General features: G+C 40.1%; 1 protein-coding gene and 1 non-coding gene across 2 annotated transcripts in view; both read right to left on the bottom strand.

Annotated features, from left to right (window-relative positions):
- Nucleotides 1–6258: 6258 nt before the first annotated feature.
- LOC101613721 (M-phase inducer phosphatase 3-like) overlaps nucleotides 6259–19524 on the bottom strand; it is a 100860-nt gene continuing 87594 nt past the window's right edge. Inside the window, 3 exon segments of the mRNA XM_045143228.1 lie at nucleotides 6259–6420; nucleotides 6422–6744; nucleotides 6747–6801. Of these exon segments, the coding sequence (XP_044999163.1) occupies nucleotides 6259–6420; nucleotides 6422–6744; nucleotides 6747–6801 (540 nt within the window).
- Nucleotides 6805–6911, bottom strand: LOC123458165. Its single transcript, XR_006635463.1, has one exon. It is a non-coding gene; the product is annotated as a U6 spliceosomal RNA (small nuclear RNA).

Consider the following 19524-nt stretch of genomic DNA (forward strand, 5'->3'; position numbering starts at 1 on the left):
GCAAACCGCTTATTGTATGTCTGACTGATGGGCACAGTTTTCCTAACCCTTCTTTCACACTGAGGCTATACTTCCTAGTTTAACACAGGAGTCTCAGTTCTGAATCCTTGACTAGTAATGTCTACAGTGTGCATCTCAAATCTTGTTCTCACTGACACTACAACTCAGGGACTGAATGCATCCTAGGATCCAGAATATCAGCTTTGTCTCAAAGTTATTCTTTAAATTACATCTTTATTTCTAACATATGGGGACCTATTCTTTCATTTCACCTTAGCTGAGTAGTTTATTTGGGAAACATCTTAACCCATTTATGGTTACTATAGCAAAGCAGCTACGACTAAATAATTTATAATGAAGAGAATTTTACATAACATAGTCCTGAAAGTTAGGGAGTTCAAGGTCAAAGCAGTACTAAGTTAAGACCAAGTCTCTCTGACTCCAAGATGATACTTTTCAGGTTTCATCCTCCAGAGGGTAGGAACACTACTCCCTCACAGAGAGAAGAGTGGAAGAAAGAAAACTCACTGCAAAAAAAAACTTTTCAAAATAGCAACATTAATCTATTTTAAAATGTGTATCCCTCTTGATCTAAAAAATTCTCAAGAAGCCCCATGTTCTAGCTTTTATATTAAGAATTGAGTTACCAACACATGATTTTTTTTGTAGTTCTTTTCTTCCCTATTTTTATTAAGCAGAAACTTCATATGAACACATCATGTGTTGACACCATCATTCCCCTCCTCCCTGCCCCCACTCCACTGAAGACCCTCCTCTGTGGGGTTGCTGATATTCATCATAGGGTTGTGGATTATGAGTTGTGAGAGCAGCAGTCATTCATTGCAGGGTGGAGGGAATGCCTCTGGATATTCCCTCCCAGCCTGTGGCTCTTACAGTCTTTCCATCCTCTCTTCTGAAAAATTCCCTGAGTGTTGGTGGGTGTGTTTTTAATCTATTTTCATGTTGAGCTCCCAGCAGCTTCTGGATTTCTGCTTAGGTGTGTTTTGAGTATCCTTGGCATCTGTCTCCATCACCCTGGCACAGGTTGTCAGACTCACCATGGAAACAGCATTCTTGCTTATCAAGCCAATTCCTCAGTGGTTTCACCTGGGCCTTACCTGATGTGTGAGAGTTGGTTTATCTCCTGCCAGGGAATCAGCTGTCTTTTCTTGTCTTCTTGATAGATCCTAGTTGTCCTCAGTTTTCACTTCTAAGAAAGAAAAACAAATTTTCCAGTGGAAAGTAAGATCAGCATAGGTTAAAGTATATAAGCATTGTCAATTTAGAGAGATTTGGGTGTGAGAGCCTCTTTTGGCCAAAACTAGTGGGAGCTTCTCATTAGTGTCCATAATCTTGGTTTCCATATGATCCTGACTTGATTCCCAGTTCCAGCTATGGGTTCCTTTCCACTGAGCGATCTCTTAGCCAATCAGAAAGCCATTGGTTCCTCACCTAGGCAGGGTACCACCATTGCATAGGTGTGTACAACTTGTCAAGCTGGTTGCTTTTATATAGCAATGTTCCCTGCTTGCTCAATATTGTTAGCCATTTTCCCCCAGCAGCTCATGTACCACTTTCCAGCATTATATGAGCTAACCACCTGAGAACTTGCTTCCTTCCAGATTCCAGCCAGATCTCTCAATGTTCTGTGTCAGCAACATGTCAGCACATGAATTTTAGAAGGTATAAGAGGATTCAAAGCATAACAAGGAAATGCAGTTCATGTGTATTTAACTTAAGGTAGAATGTCATTTCAGTGACTAGTACGACGGACTGTATAAGTTAAGTAGCAAGCTCACTTGCTCACAGTTTGGGAAACTATGAGTCTGAGATCAGCATGTCGTTGGGGTCATTGGTTTCTTCTCAGTGCTCTCTTCCTGGTTTGTAGATGACTGCCTCTTCCCACTGTATTCACATGGTCTTTCTTCCGAGACCATCTGCTTCCCCTTGTCCTCTTATAAGGAAGCCCGCACCCAGGGTGAGTTAGGCACTATCCTAAAAGCTTTGGGTTAGTTACCATTCCTCACATCTACAAAGACCCTTCATCCACATGGTCAGTTTTGTGACACTAACACGAGGACTTCGGTATATGATTTGGAGGAAAAGGGCATTCAATCCATAACAGGCACCCTCCCAATTCAGCCTTCCAGGATTCTGAGTGTTCTTGTAGAACATTCTCTGTTTCTAGTCCAAGACCAAGGCCTAGTGTTTCCCTTTCCATGTTGTTTGCTCTATCCAAGACTCCAAGAACCCAGACACTAATCAGTGTGTTCTCACTCAAGGCCTCTCATATCAACTTCCCTATCATACAGTCTAATCATCGAGTACAATGATACATCAGGATGATGTGCTGATGTCATCAGTGCACACAAAAACCTTCAAAGGCATTACTATGATTATCAATCACATTTAAAGGTAAAGAAGCAAAGTCCACCCCATCATACCTCAGAAGGACCACAGCTGAAATTAATAATAATTGGGGAAACATGCAAGAATGCTGTTTCCTTGGCGAACCGGGAACCAGCACAATGGTGAAAGAGATAGACACAGAGAACAATCAACCCCTACCAAACCAGATATCTAGAGACACAGAGGCTCCCAAGATCTCAACACTGAAGAAGACCTAAAATGAACCCAACATAGCTCACGGAAATTTGTGGAAGAGGGGGAAGAAAGAATGTCAGAGCCATACATTGGGTCATGACATGCAGAGACATTTCCTCCTACCCATAACTGAGGGCTAACTCCACAATGCATGACCCATATACCCCAACAAGGAGGATCCCTGTGGAGGGGGGAGGACAGGGAGGAGGCTAACAATGGTACCAACTTGACTGTATTCACTGAGTACAAAAAAAAAAAAAAAAAAGAATAGGCAGGGCATGGTGGTACGTGCCTTTAATACCAGCACTCAGGAGGCAGAGGTAGGAAGATTGCTGTGAGTTCAAGGCCACTCTGAGACTCCATAGTGAATTCCAGGTCAGCCTGGGCTAGAGTGAGACTCTACCTCAAAAAAATAAAATAAAACAAATTAAAAAATAAAAAAGAAGTAAAGTCATAGAGGTGACTCACAAAGATAAAGAACAAGTAAGTAATATGAACAAAGAAGACCTCACTCCAGAACCCAACTCTAACACCAATCTTTACAAACATCAGCATCCAAGAGATTTGGTGGAACTGTCAATTCTGCCATTGACTTCTCTGTGAGTATTTGACAACATCATTCTACTTATTGCCTTATCAAATACTGAGGGACTGATGTTATACCAGCCAGGGCACAGAGGAAAGTCTAGTTTGGTATGTGTGCTCATTGAATTCACAGCCTAGTGGGTCAGCTATACTTGAGCCACAAGTATGAGATCATGATTTCATTGAGGGCATGTTATAAACCATGAGAGCCCTGAAAGAGAGACACATGGTTCTCTAAGAGTATATGGCATAGAGATCTGAGGGCATGTTATAAACCGTGAGTGTCCTGAAAGAGAGACACATGGTTCTCTAAAAGCATATGGCACAGAGATCTGCTTTAGAGTTGGAATGGTATCTCTAACTCCTCCTTGAACACATGAGAATAAGGAAAATGAACTGGCCTTAATGAGGTGAGAGATATGGCTTTGAATGCAGAGAATTCTTCTAGAGAGGTTGGGAGGTGGTTGACAAGCCAAGGTCCTAGGGAGGAAAGGGGCAGGGCCAACAAGCAACCAAGATATTAGCATAGCTAGAATACAAATGGACAAGGTAATGGTGGGCCCACATGATTCAGAGAAAATAGAGATTTCTGTAACAATTTCCAACAAAAGGTCTTTACTGACTTTAACCCATCCATGCCCTGTGGATTAGTCCTTCCCCTTAAGGCTGCCATCAGGATTTAATGGGAGGAAAAAAAAAAAAAAACTATGCAGAATGTCTGGGTCGTGGTTGGTGCTTAGACATTAGTTTTTCCTTTGGTTTTCTCGATGGTATTTATTTTAAGGAATGTCTAGTCAACAGTCTCATCCACTGGGGTTTTACTCTTCCCTTAAATTGACTTCCACATAAAATGTAGGACACTGGTATCCTACTACACAGTACACACTTTCAGCCTTTTATTTGCATGGAAATTGCTAGATCAAATAATGTTGTCCTACATAAAAACCACAGCTGTGAAATCAAGTGAACGCTGCAAAAGTGGCCACACCAGAGGATTTGCCAGATGCCACCATTACCAATTAGAAGCCACAGTGACTTAGGACATCTTTTAAAAAGAATAACTAGTTCTTTCAAACAGTCCTATGAAATACTTCTTTTATTGAGAGAAAACAGGATAAAGCCTTTGACTGATGTTAATCTTTCCAAATACTATTTGGTACAACTGAGTGGTGAGTGCTCCTGTAGTGAGGAAATGTTCAGTCTTTCTGCACAGTCTGTCAACTTTAGGTGTGGAGACTTTTTCTAAAAATAATGTGAGAAGATACCCCTTTTTCTTATTTACCATTAAGGCTTAGTTGAGAATGGAGATAGAACATACAGCTCTGCCTCAAATGTTTACTTTTCCAGAAGAACTTTTCATGCTGCCACCTGGTCATTGACCTTGGGAGTATCAGAGAAAGAGAAGTTAATTAATTTTTTTTCATACTTAGGCCTAAACATGAATAAAAGACTGTTGTCTGTATTTACCATGACATAACTAAAACATTCTTGGAATGGTCACATCCAATTTTGCTAAACAGGATATCAGTTAATATTAAATGTATTTAGTATTAAAGATATTTCAAAATAAAGAATACTATGTTGGTCAGACTTGATATCACTATGAACAAGTACTTGAGGAAAGCAACTTAAGGAAGGAAGGCTTTATTTTGGCTTGTGATTTGAGAAGTATCTGACCATTACTCTTGGCTCCATTGATTTCAGGCATGGCAAAAAGTAGGCTGTTCACTTCATGACAGACAGAAAGCAAAGAGTGAGGAAGTGACCAACTGCGGATGACATGACTTTCAAGGGCACGCCCACAGTGACCTACTTTCTCCTTGCCTACTATTGTTCCTGTAAACTCCAAAAACAGCACTCCAGCACCACCGGCTGGGGATCACCAAGCCACTGGACATGAGCCTGGGGATACATCAGATTCAAATCATCGCAAACTGTTAGTGTGAGTAATATGGTTTACCAAGTGTAACCTGCTCACTGCTACATAACGGCTCCATGTACCTATAAGAAATCCCTACGTTTTCATCTGCCTTTCTTGTTAGTATTAGGGATTTCTTTCCTAGATGTCTTAAATCTTATATTTGTTAACGGAAAGCCTGAATCCCATATTTCCTTTGTTTGCCTAGAAATGTTTCCCCCACTTTGTTGACTGACATTGGGGGAAAAAATTTATGTGAAGTTTTACCTCCTATTGCTCCATAGGCTGAATTTAAACTTTGATGGTCCCAATAGTTCACAGTCTCAAAACAAATATTTGCAAGATCCATTCATTTCTTTTTTATTATTTTTAATATATTTTAGAATTTTATTTATTTATTTGAGAGAAAGAAATGATGGGTACACCAGAGTCTCTAGCCACTGCAAATGAACTCCAGATGCATATGCATCTGGCTTATGTGGGTCCTGGGGAACCAAACCAGGGTCCTTAGGCTTCACAGGCAAATGCCTTAACCTCTAAGCCATCTTCCCAGTCCAAATTAGTATAATTCTTAGTATTGGTTCCTGGTTTTGAGAATGGTATCCAGGGCCCTTGTGAATATGAGGCAAGCACCCTATCACAGAACAGAATTCCCAGGCCCTTAAAGAAGTCTGATTTGGTGACCACCTGTTTATGCAGATTTTCTAAGAGCAGACCAAGTTCACAATCACACATCTCATTCTGTAATGTTTACTTTTTTGATTGAAAAATGGGGGTGGGAGAAGAGCAACTAAAAAAATATTGAGTAAGAAGGTAGGCAACAATCTTGCATAGGCCAGAGTCCAGGGAGAGAAGCAGCTGTTGAACTTGTCACAAGAAAGGAGAAAATGGGGAGAGGAACACCAGAGCTCCCAAAGCAACTGAAGTTGAGGCCACTGGCTTTTAGAGCCGGTCAGCAGCACCACTTAAACCGAACCAGTCCCCTGGCCCGGTGTGTCATTAATGTAGCAGTCTGCCGGCTTGTAGATATCCCTTAGCCATCTTGTTTTATCCTCATAGACGATGACCTTTCTGCTCAGGTCTCTACAGTGCCTTTGGGTGACTCCTTGGCCACCTGTGGCTCACCCACTATCAAATGCTCCCGTCCTGTATCAGGAGGGCAACCTAATCTGCTCCTGCAACTGCCGTTCCCCTTTCTGAGCTTTGCTCTGGCTTCGCCACTGCAGCAGCTCCGCCTGGTGGTCCTGGTGATGCATTGGGCAGTAGCTTCGTGGCTCACACAGATCCATATATTCTGGAAAGAAGTCTCTGCTAGCCCCCTTTAAGGATATACAGCTCTGGGTAGTGCAGTGCAGGATACTGGTTCATGGCCCTGACCCCTTCTCTCAGAGAGCGGCACATTCGGGGACCTCTCTCTGAGGAGAATTCACAGTGGAACACAATGATTATTCTCTTCTGGATATCCAAAGGGAGAAAGGGTTTCTTCAAAAAGTAGTCATGAAGTTCTTTCCAACTAGGCATGTTTAAGGCTCCCTGGATGTGTCCTCCCAGGTACTCATATGGATAGCGGCAATCAGTGACATAAAACTTCTCAACCAGACCCTGGAACTTGCCAGCCAATAACGCAGCCACTGTTTTGGGTTGATGTGATTCCGATCTTGGTGTCTCCCTGACACGTTTGGAAGCACACACACCTTAAAAAGATGGAACGCTTCATGAATTTGCGTGTCATCCTTTCACAGGGGCCATCCTAATCTTCTCTGTATCGTTCCAATTTTAGTATACGTGCTGCCGAAGCGAGCACCCATTCATTTCTTTATACATATACCATTCTCAAAATTCAAGCCTTCTCTAAACATGAACATAATTTGTGCCATAGAAGATGTCATTTTTAAGCTACTGACCATTCTTCCTTGTTTCTTTTTGTAAAGAGCACAGACATTTCTTTAATAGATATAATTATATATTTTTTAAATTTCATAATTTTGTAATAATTTTTTAGGTGTTCTAGGTCTCTCTTTTCTAACTTCTAAGTAACTTTATTTTATTGACTTGGTCCAAGAACTATTGCTTAGACAGGCCAGAGTGTACATGGCCTACCTTTTCCAATGAACTGTTTTTGTCTGCCAGCATTCAGGTTGCACCTAATTATCTCTACTCATTATTCTGATTTAAATTACTTGTGGATGACACTTTTTAAATTTGCTCATTTTTCATCACCTCAACTTTCATCTACACTTGGAGAATTCTACTTGTTCTCTCTCTAATACAGAAGCTTGGTGTCAGGTTCTTATTTTTCCAGACATCCTTGAAGTCATGGCATGAACACATGGCTCAGACTGTCAGTCAGATACAACCACAATGGACTTTGAAACAAGACTCAGGAGTGCCAGGAAGTGGAGCTGACTTTGACAGCAAGGGAGATTTAAAAAAAAAAAAACTCAAGCCCTAGGGGCAACGCAGCAGTAACAGAAGGCAAAGAATTCAGGGTTGGAGCTTTTTCCCACCAGACTAGTTCTAGGATAGGATTTTGATCTTTGTTTCTGCCTGTGTAAACAATGCTCTTTTAGTAAATCTCCAGTTCTGCCTAAATCAGCACAAACCAATGCCTGAAGCTCCCAGCCCAAAGCTGTCACTACCCTTCCTTTATCTGATGAACCAGCTCAAGGCTCCCAACAAATGATCAATGCATGAAAACAGGATGCAACCACTAGCCTACTGTTGATCTAGTTCCTACAGAAAGCAGGAAATATAAATTTTTCAGAACAGTTTCTGATTTTAGAGTTTTTGAGTGCAGTGCCAAGTGATGTTCATCTTCCCCTCAGAATATATTACCTTCCCAGATAATTTCCAATTAATCTGATAACAATACTGTACATCTGTACAGATGTGATTGCAAAACCCCTTACTAACTCTAATGATGGTCAGAATACTTAATAAAAATATGATTTCCATTTTTCAAAGGTTGAACACAATACAGAGAGATTTGGGTTTTTCAGTTGGACATGTGGAATCACATTTCTTCACACTGTTACTGAAAGCTTTTAAAAGTTCCTTCATGTTTTTAGAGCAGCAGTAAGTATTTCAAACTGCATTTGATTTTCCAAATCCTCACTTAGTCACAGACTCAGGACTAAATGAACTGTGCCTAAGTCCTATCTGAAGAGGTGAGAAATAAGTCCTTTCTCAAAAATAGAGTAGACCTTCCCTCTCCTAAGCTGCTGCACTCTGTGTTTGCCCCCAAATTTCTGATTGAGGAACTCTGTCTTTTCCATGCCAACAAAAGAATAACTGAGGTATGCTTGAGTAAATTCAGGAGCCTACATTATCATATTGTCACCAAAATTTTAGTACATAGTACTGAGCAATCATGTACAGATTTATGATTGGGCCATTGCCTTGAACAATGTGGATTTAAGTGCAAACTCCTGACCAGCTAGACAACAACAGACTCTTAAATTATATATTTGTGGGTATAGATGGAGCCTTCCAACCATAGCTCTCAGTCAGAATGCAAATTGTGCTGAGATATAAAGAACACTCGATGTTGGCAGGAGTATCCATCCTGAGAAATCTAAAAATAGTGAACTATTTTTCTATGAATGTCCAAGGGGACTTAAACATTTTGCTATTGGTGAGTTACAAGCCAAAATAATCTATTATACTATTAGTAGAGAAACACAACTTTAAACTCAATAGCATAGATAAGACTTAACTTGTGTATTAGTTAACTTATCATTGCTGTTGACTAAGTACCTGACAAAAAGCAAGTTAAGGAAGGAAGGGCTTATTTCACGTGACAGCTCAAGATTACAATCCATCTTGCAGGGAAAGCATGGTGGCAGACACTTGAGGCAGTTGGTTGCAACCAACCCACAGTGAGGAAGCACATAGCCAGGAGTGCTGGTGCTCGGCTCACTTCCTCCTTCTTATCTAGTCCAGGCCTCAACCCACATAACCATGGTGCCTACAGTTAGGATAAATCTTCCCACTTCAATAACTTAATCTAGAAAACCCCTCACAGATATTCTCTTAGACATGTCTTCATGGTTTTTCTAAACCCTGTCAAGTTAACAACCAGAATTATCCATCACAACCTGCTTATTAATTTCAAACAATTAGACCATGTTTAAGTTTTTCATCATTGACTTAATGGAAAAAAAATATACAATTCATCACTGAAATGCCACAATATGAAAGTAGGAAGAAGTAGTGTGAGTGCCAGATTGATAGACTCTGTTTTATGTTTTATGTGTTTGTATTTGTTTTTAAATTGTATTTGTGTGTGTATGGGTATGATCACAAGTGTGCCTTGATGTGCATGTTGAGCTCTAAGGACAACCATGAGGTACTGGTTCCCTCCATTTAGTTTTAGATAAACCCACTTAGTTTTACACATCTTGTCACTGGGAGAGCCATTCTAAGTGGGCCATGTGTTTCAGGATTGTCCTGGCTTTGCCTCCCATGGCAGTAGCATGTTGTGATTATCAACCACCTGCATTACTTTGCTTCAGGATATATTTGGGTACCGAGATGGAACTCTGGCAGGTTCTCAGAATAAGCATCTTTAATGGCTGAGCCATCTTTCCAGTGCCTAGACACTGTCCCTATGTTAATTAAACTGTCTGATTCCATAGCTCATTAAATTCTCCATCCTTGGAAACTCCAAAGTACCTTCTGTTTCTCATATGACAAATTATATTACACCCTTTATCACTTACATATGTCTTTTTTCTCCTTCAAACCATTGATCCCCCATGGCAGTAAACAAAATTTTATTTATTTTTGAATTTCCCTCTAATACTAATATTATAATCTTCTATCCATCATTTTGCTTATTTCTAAATTCAGCAACAGTACTGCTGTGGCCCAAATATTGATGTCCCCACCAATTTTGCTAAAACATATTAACTAGTGATAGTATTAAAATAATATTAAACAGTGGGCCTGAGAAAGTGCCTAAGTCATGAGGGATCCACTCTCACAAATGAGATTTAGTGTCCTTATAAAAGATGCCTAAGAAAGCTCCTGTACCTTTTACACTATGTAAGGAAATAGACAAAATTCACCATCTATGAGGACCAGGCCCTTAATCTTAGACTTCACAGTCTCCAGAACTGAGAACAATGAATTTCTATTGTTTATAAACTACCTAGTCTGAGACTAAGATATTTTGTTATAATACCCTGAAGTGGCTACACCTACTTGATAGGAACTGGATTCACTGTGGAATAGTAATAATTAAGACCCAGTTCATGCCTTTTATATGCTTGTGACCTTGTAGACTATCTAATGAACAAAAAATAAAATCTTTTATATTCCTCACTGTCATTGTCTCTGCCATTATCACCCTTGAGAAGAGCTTGGTGTTTGAAGCTTCTGAAACAGGTTTCTGTATACAACATCTTCTGATAGCATTCCAGGGAGGCAGAAAAAGTCATGACAATCAGGCCAAAGCTTCAGGATTAAATAAATTGGTAACATTTTTTAACATGACCATGAAACAAATGAAGAAACTTTGAACAGCGCTGTGACTGAAGTTGAGCTCTGAGAATTACCGCAGCTTCAAACAGAGTTTGAGCCCTTGTGTTGACAATGGGCTATCAGATGCACCATTCTGACCCCTACAACCTGTGAGTGGGTGGAATTCTACTGCAAAGAGCAACTAAGGCCACATGTGGAACCAAGTTGCAAAGGAGCTGAACTTGCAATATGGATGACATTCTGAGTTTCCAGTGTAATAATCATAAACCCTCTGTAGGGTGGGGGAAAAGCAGAGAACCAGAGGGATGACAGCCTGAGAAAATCTCAGCCAGACATGCTGGCTTTGAAGATGGAGAAGAAGGCCCACACCAAGGAATGTAGGCACCTCTAACACTGGAAAAGCAAGGAAAGTCTCGCATGGAGACTCCAAGAGAAACACAGCCCTGCCAATACCTTTTACTTTAGTCCTTCTGATATCCAGAATAATTGTGAAATTGCAAATATGTTTTGCTTTAAATCACTGTTTTTAATCATTCATTACAACAGCAATCAATAGGAATCTTACATGTCCTTTTTCAGTATGTGTGTGTGTGTGTGTGTGTGTGTGTGTGTGTGTGTGTATTAAAGAAGACTATATACCTGATGTATACATGTGTGTTGGGGGGATGTTAAATAAGAAAGTATATAATGTTTGGTGCCTTCTATACAACATAGTGGTCACCAGTGTTGACTACCTTCTCCTCTCCCATGGAAATGCCACATGCCAGCAATTCTCTTTTGTTTGTATCATGTTCTATTTTGTTTCAGTTTTTGGTTTTATCAGTTTCAGCAATTTCTAGCCTGTCCAATACTTATTAAGAAGCACTTAAAGTCAAAACAAAACAAATAAAACTTTCTCAAAGAATGTAGGTTTCCATAAAAGTGAAACATGAAAATCACTTGGGGAGAATTTAAAAGCATACAGATGTCTAGGGCCCATATCTTAGACCACAGTGGCTTAGGCTTTTGTCACCCACAATATCGTTTTTACCCAAAAAATTTTTACATAGCTCCAGGTACATAATTATACAAAATAAATGTAAAAACCAAGCATTTTCTGATAGTAAATCATAAATAAATTTATTTTAAAATAATTCTTTGGTATGCATAATTTGGCCATTCATTAAAAGTAAAAGCAGGGCTGGAGAGATGGCTTAAGTTAAGCGCTTGCCTGTGAAGCCTAAGGACCCCGGTTCAAGGCTCGAATCTCCAGGACCCACGTTAGCCAGATGCACAAGGGGGTGCACGCATCTGGAAATCTTCTGCAGTGGCTGGAAGCCCTGGCATGCCCATTCTCTCTTTCTCTCTCTGCCTCTTTCTCTGTCTGTCACTCTCAAATAAATAAATAAAAGTAAACCAAAAAGAAATTTTAAAGTAAAAGCAAATTTCTATACTAATGATAGATATGCTAATTCTTTTCATACAAAGAGTTAAAACTTGACTAAATATTTTACATTTAAGGTCATAGAGTATCTTCAGTGTTTTTCAAAGTTAATCAATATTCAGTTTTATTATTGCCAGTGTTGAGAGTGTCACTTCATATGAATACATAGTAAAAAGTGGCAGAAGTATGTTTAGGACCATTTCAGAAATTTTAACCTAGTCTGAAGCCAAAAATAATTTAATGATTTTTGTGAAATATAAATCAGCAAGTCCAACAGCAATTTTAAAAATCAAACATCATAACATAATCCAACGATATACTAATTTGATACATACTAAGGAATGATGATAAGAAAATATTAACATCTTTATTTTGTCTAATTAAACCATTATGTTTCTTAAAAACCAAAACAGTAAAATCAATACAATCGATACCACACAATTGTCTCAAAATTGAGGTAAGATATGTCAGGCAGCACTCATAGGTATTCTGTGGTGTGGTGGGACCCTCAGTGCAAAGTTCACCTGGGTGTTCAGAACCAAGGCTGCAGTGAAGTCATGCAATGCTACAGGTGTGAATGCTGCCAGAAACCCCTCAGATTTGTAATATGCTTGGTTTGAACTAATTTCTGGTCATTGCATATTCAGAAAGTGTTTCATGTTGCCAAATTTTCAAGCACCACATTCATTTACATGACTCCATGTGGAGTAGAAACCCACAATTTAAGAAGCTGAGTCTTAGACCATATGACTCAGTCTCTGAGAAGAAGTATCAAACAATATCCTTTTAAATAAGGGGTAAGAATCTAAAATATATTCAGCGTTGGAAACATGCATAGGAGAGCTACAAGGTGCCATAGTTCTGTGGAGAAAAGGTGCCTTGTGCCCCATATCAGAGACTAGTCCCTTGGTCCTTCTAATCCTGCATTTGTGCTTACCAGGACCAGGAACATTCTAGCTCCTTCTCCTAAATAAGCTACTTTTCCCATTTTGTTTTTGGTTGCAGAAAGCTGTCTATCTCAAATAAATAAATAAATAAATAAACACTAAATTTCAATAGAAAAACAATGAAAACTGGATTTAGGATCCATGTACCCTACTGATTCTACATTTCAATATCTCATATTAACTTAAAGTCCAGAATTAGCATTATCATTTACTGTGGGAACCACAGAGCTTAGGTGGCCTTAAGCAACCAGTTAGTAGAGTATGATTCAAGCCATATGCCACTGATCATCATCAAGTCCTTGTGATTTTAGAAGGTACCAAATGAAAAAATAATAATGGAGTTTGATGATCAAAGACATGAGGAAAACACGACCCATCCTCTTTCAGTGTTGGACATTAAAGGCTATGCGATATTATATTAGGTTTCTTTATTGCTTTAACAAAATACCTGATAAAAGCAATTCTGTTTATTTTATCTTACAGTTTCAGGGAATAAAGGTGGATCCATCATGGTGGGAAAGACAGGTGGCTGGGGTTTCCTTCTGTGTGGCAGGAGTTTATGGCACCACTTTTTACATCACCATAATCAGAAAGACCAAAGCATGAGTATGAAATAAGGCTGAGCTATAACTCCCTGCTTCCTCCAGCTAGCCCCCAACTGTTAAACATTTCACCACCTCCCAAAACAGCACAACTCACTGGGGACCAAGTGTTCAAACACATGAGCTTGTGGGAGACAGTTTACATCTAAATTCTAACAAATACCCTGCAGATAGAAACAAAAATGCTGATAAACCCAATGTTTATTAAAATCATTAGCCAGGAAGTCATTTCAGCTAGGAGCTTCTATCAACCAGAGACCAAATAGCAATGCCACAACTCCTTCCTGTGAAAGAGGAAACAGTAGGGGGTCAGGACATGATGCAATTTGCCTAAAGGAACTAAAACATGGTGCCAGTGTCTTTCCAAATCCTTCTTGGCCAGCCAGAGTCCTCCTCACCTGGACTATCTCTAGTAAGCTAATGAACTCCCATCTTGCCTATTCATTTCAGATCAGTTTGAGAACTTCCTCTGGCCCCACAGACACTTGCTGTGTGCACAAGGTAATGATGGGAACTGGCATAGAAAAACTCCATCCCACAATGTGGTTGTGTTCACATGGACTCTCAAAGAGTCTTTAACATTACTGATTCCAGTTTGTTTACTGTGAAAATCTGCCCACAAGTGCCCTTCTCACTAATGTTTCTCCCTCTCCTATGCCTAATCCTTCCTCACCTGCAGGGCCCAGTCAACTTCCCAATGAGACCGTCCCTTCCTACTCTTTGTCCCCAGGCCTGCTTTGAGAGGAGATAACAACAACTTACTCACAGAGCAAATTAAACATCAGAAGCCAAATTTAAAGTCCAGTTCAGTCATTAAATACACAAGCAGCTAAATTTTGCCATCAATTTTTTTTTTAATTCTAACCCTTAAAAATGAGAGAAATAAAAACAGATGTGTAAGAGACAAGACAGCTTGCCTTATCTCCACCTGTGTGCAGCTTATTGAAAATCCACAGTGAACTAATATGTCATGCCACTAGACTGCATTTCAGAGCGAAGAAAGAAATAAATACTTAAGAATGTTGAATTTAGGAATTTCTGAGCAGGCTGTACATCTGCACATCTGAGGTGACTCTGCTTTCTAAAACAATGAATAAATTTGCTCAAGAAATTAGTTGTCAATAGCAGGGAATGGAAATGCAGCCAGAGCTTCAAGTTTAGTGTGAAGGCTGTTTTCCAAATATTTGGGACTTAGTAAAACCTAGCACGTTTCATTCAATAACACTCACCTTTTAATTCCTGAACTCCACGATTACAAAGGAATTTTACAAGTATTAGCTGACATCACGCAAGTAGAGGAATTTTCTGGTTACTCTGATCAATAATATTTTCAAGCAGCTACACTTGATTTTGGATTATGCACACACCTGCAAACTGAAGGAGAATATGAGAACTTGAGATCCCATGGAAGAAAGTCTTTATTTTCATGAAGAGTAGGAGTATAATGAGACTTACTATAAGAGAGAGAGAGAGAACTATGTTCCCATATGTAGACCCATGCTTTTAAGGACATTGGAACAGCAGTTAAAACAAATGATTCAAAGAGATGAGTATGGTGTTTGACTCTGTCTGTTTAGCTGTTAGTATTGGGAGAACTGGCTGAATACAAGAGTACAGAGTTATATGCTATAAAACACAATTATATCTGACCTATCTTCATCAAATGTCACACTTCCCTAGAAGCCCATTCCCAGGAGTATTGTCTTCAAACCCCGTGAGAATGTGGCCTGTTTCTCCTTCCTAATCAGCTTCGTGATTGCCAATCTTCATGGGATCCATTATAGCACCTCCCCTTTTTCCTTGGGTCTGGTTTCAACCCCAGACAACTGGTCAGACCATCTGATTCTCCCCTTTCTTGGCTCTGGGATCAGGTTCAGTTCTGAAGGGCAGAAAGTCCATCCTTCCTTGACTTCACACTGTAAGCTTCTACAGGTGGATACTAGCCATTTCCAACATTTTACATTTCCCATACCTTAAGACAAGCCACCTCCCCATAGATACTCCTCCTATCCCATGTGGTACCCTGTCCTTCCTGTGAAAACCACCACAGGATGATTGTAAAGGAAATATCTATTAGGGAATCAGATGTAATAAAGAGAGACAGAGAGAGAAAGCAATAAAATAAAATATAGAAAGATACCTTTATGGAGGATGGGCCCATGTTATTGAGGATGAGAAGTCTCAGAATCAACTCTAAGCTGGAGGCCTAGGAAAGCTAATGGTATAGATTCTTGATTAAACTCAAAGGCCTGAGAATCAGGAGACATCTCCTATTTGTCCTAGCCCCAGTCTCATTGTCTAAGGAGTACCACAGTTGAGTACAGGAGATGGATGTCCCACATCAAGTAAAGTGTGAATCACCCACCCTCCACCCTTTTGTTCCATCCAGGACCTCAGTGGAGTTGATGCTTCCTACCCCTGTTGGTGAGACTGGCTTGTCTTTACTCACTCTAACAATTCAAATGTTATTTCTTCTAAGAAAAATAAAGGACACCTCATAGATTCATTCAAAAAGGATATTTCGCAAATCATCTGGGCATCCCTTGGTCCAGTCAGGTTAATATACAAAATCAACCATCACAGTCACCTATAAAAAACAATTCATTAAGGAAAGGGTAGAAAAAGTCTCTTTGGGAAAAAAAATGACTGCTTCAGAAAACTGCCATGGAGTCATAAACTCCACCATTCACCTCAGTTCTCTGGATTAAAAGCATAGAGGTTAACTGATGAAAGAGATGGAAAATATAAGAAGTCATCCCTAAGGATGAGTGTCAGGCTAAAGTGAATTTTCTGGAGTCTCTCTGGCCACCAGCATGGCTGGGAGAATGGGATTCTGAACATAAAATACACATTTAGGAATCTGATAGCAAAGGATGGATGAACCACAGGGTGTTGAGAAATCAGGGCTTTCCCCTTAATTATAGAAATAATGAAGAGGAAGCAAGCACAAGCATGTCATATGCCCAGAAAAAGAGCATGTACTTGTTTAAATTAGATGTCATGTTTTAAATGCTTGAGGGTGGATCCTGGCTGGAAGAAATATGTTACTAGGGACAAGTTTAGGGGTGCTATACCCAGCACACCCTTGCCAGAACTTGGCTCACTGTCCTGCTGTGGTTGGTTTTCCACCTGTTGTGGCAATGGGGTAATATCCAGCCTCTGCTCATGTTATACTGCACCCTACCAAAATGGAGCTTCCCCTCAAGATTTCCCCTCAAGATGCCCAGATCATTTGTAAAATATCCTTTGTGGATGAATCTATGAGGTGTCCTTTATTTTTCTTAGAAGAAATAACATTTGAATTGTTAGAGTGAGTAAAGACAAGCCAGTCTCACCAACAGGGGTAGGTCAAAATAAAAAGCTTTCTTCCCATCAGCTGCTTTTGGTCAGGTGTTTGTTCCCAGCATAAGAGGATGACTGCAATGGAGTATTACCCACAGAAAAAGACATGCACAGGAACAGTGATAAAAATGTTGATGAAACAATGACTATAGCTACCTTTCAGTGAGGAGGTACTGTTAGGCACTTGCCACACATTATCTTATTTGATTTCCTTCATCTATGTTTTATGCCAGTGTGATCATTTCCATGTTATACATGTGAGTAAATTGAAGCTCACAGAGAATTTATCCTTTGCCTCACCACACATCTAATAAGTGGTAGGTTGGGGATTCAAAACTAGACTCCCGGGCTGGAGAGATGGCTTAGTGGTTAAGCGCTTGCCTGTGAAGCCTAAGGACCCCGGTTCGAGGCTCGGTTCCCCAGGTCCCACGTTAGCCAGATGCACAAGGGGGTGCACGCGTCTGGTGTTCGTTTGCAGAGGCTGGAAGCCCTGGCACGCCCATTCTCTCTCTCTCTCTATCTGTCTTTCTCTCTGTGTCTGTCGCTCTCAAATAAATAAATTAAAAATTAAAAAAAAGAAACAACTAGACTCCCCTCCAAAGTTTGTAATCATTCCACTTGGTTATACCGTCTTCCTAATGCTGCATTTATTGTCTAATAGTTGGATAGCATATATGTACCTTCTTAAAAAAAGAAGATAGAAATATAGAAAGAAAAGGGAGAGAGGAAAAGTTCTACTATATTTTTTCCAACTAGAGGCTTGGCCAAGAAAAGCAAAAATCCTAGCAAACTCGATGTGTGATTGCATCTTTTTCTCTTAGCTCATTACTGTCCTAAGACTGTGGCTTCAACTGGGGACTTGACATTATTGCCAAGGACCCACACACACGGAACCTCATCCAGACAAAATAGACTATGCAAATAACAAGATATCTCTGGCCTGGGGAGATGGTTCAGTCAGTAAGTGCTTGCCACACAAGCATAAGGACTTGAGTTTAGATCCCCAGAACCCACTTAAATGTCAAACCTGTAATGTGTACCTGTCATACCAGAGGTGAGGAAATGCAGACAGCTGTGTCTAGACAAATCAATTATCTCTGGGTTCAGTGAGAGACCCTATCTTAATAAGTAGGGTGGACAGTGATTGAAGTATGCATCCAATATTTACCTCTGATCTCCACACACACCTGCATATACCTGTGCACTCCACATACATACCAACATGCATATTCACATACATGCACACTACACATACATACACACTAAAAAGAAAATATTTCTGTGAGTAATCACACAATATTTGATTCTAAAATGTTGAATTTCACTGTAGATACTTATAATTGTGTATTTCTCAATCCAGAAACGTTAAAAGTATAATTAAAATTGCATGAAATACATGTTTTTGTCATTACAAATGGAAGTTCCAGTCTAAAATCCAGAAATCCCACTCTCAGATATTTACTCAACAGAAGTACATCAATCTCTTCATCAATAAAGGATAGTATACAAAAAACTCACAGTAGCATCTTTATAATTTCTCAAAGTGGATATGATCCAAATACCAATCAAAGTGAAAAGGGAGCTGGAGGTATGGTTTGATTCCCCAGTACACATGCTAGCCAGATGCACACAGTGGCACATGTGTCTGGAATTCATTTGCAGTGGCTAGAGGCCTTGTCAGTCTTGTCTCTCTCCCTTTCTGCATATAAATGAAAATACTTTTAAATGGGCAGGAGAGATGGCTTAACAGTTAAAGTGCTTACCTGTGTAGCTTAAGGACCCAGGTTAGAATCCCCAGTACCCATGTAAACCAGGTGCTCAATGAGGCGCATGCATCTAGAGTTCATTTTCAGTGGTTAGAGACCCTGGAGCGCTCTCTCTCTCTCTCTCTCTCTCTCTTTTAATTATTTATTTATTTATTTATTTGAGAGCAACAGACACAGAGAGAAAGTCAGATAGAGGGAGAGAGAGAGAATGGGCGCGCCAGGGCTTCCAGCCTCTGCAAACGAACTCCAGACGCGTGCGCCCCCTTGTGCATCTGGCTAACATGGGACCTGGGGAACCGAGCCTCGAACCGGGGTCCTTAGGCTTCACAGGCAAGCGTTTAACCGCTAAACCATCTCTCCAGCCCTCTCTCTCTCTCTTAAATAAATAAATAAAATAAAGTCAAAATGATAAATGCATCATGGTACAATAATACAATGAAATGGTATACAGCAATAAAAGTAAACCATTTAATGTTAATGGGACTGGAGAGATGTCTTAGCAGTTAAGGCACTTACCTTCAAAGACCAATGACCTGGGTTCAATCACCCAGTACCCTCATGAAGCTCGATGCACAAAGTAGTGCATGCATCTGGAATTCATTTGCAAGCTAGAGGCCCTGGCATGCCCATTGTGGTGGTTTGATTCAGGTGTCCCCCATAAACTTAGGTGTTCTGAATGCTAAGTTCCCAGCTAATGGAGATTTGGGAATTAATGCCTCCTGGAGGGAGTGTATTGTTGGAGGTGGGCTTATGGGATTTATAGCCAGTTTCCCCATGCCAATGTTTGGCACACCCTCCTGTTGCTGTGGTCCATCTTATGTTGGCCAGGGGGTGATGTCCACCTTCTGCTTAT

This window comes from Jaculus jaculus, chromosome 1 (genome assembly GCF_020740685.1).
Source record: "Jaculus jaculus isolate mJacJac1 chromosome 1, mJacJac1.mat.Y.cur, whole genome shotgun sequence".
NCBI lineage: Eukaryota > Metazoa > Chordata > Mammalia > Rodentia > Dipodidae > Jaculus > Jaculus jaculus.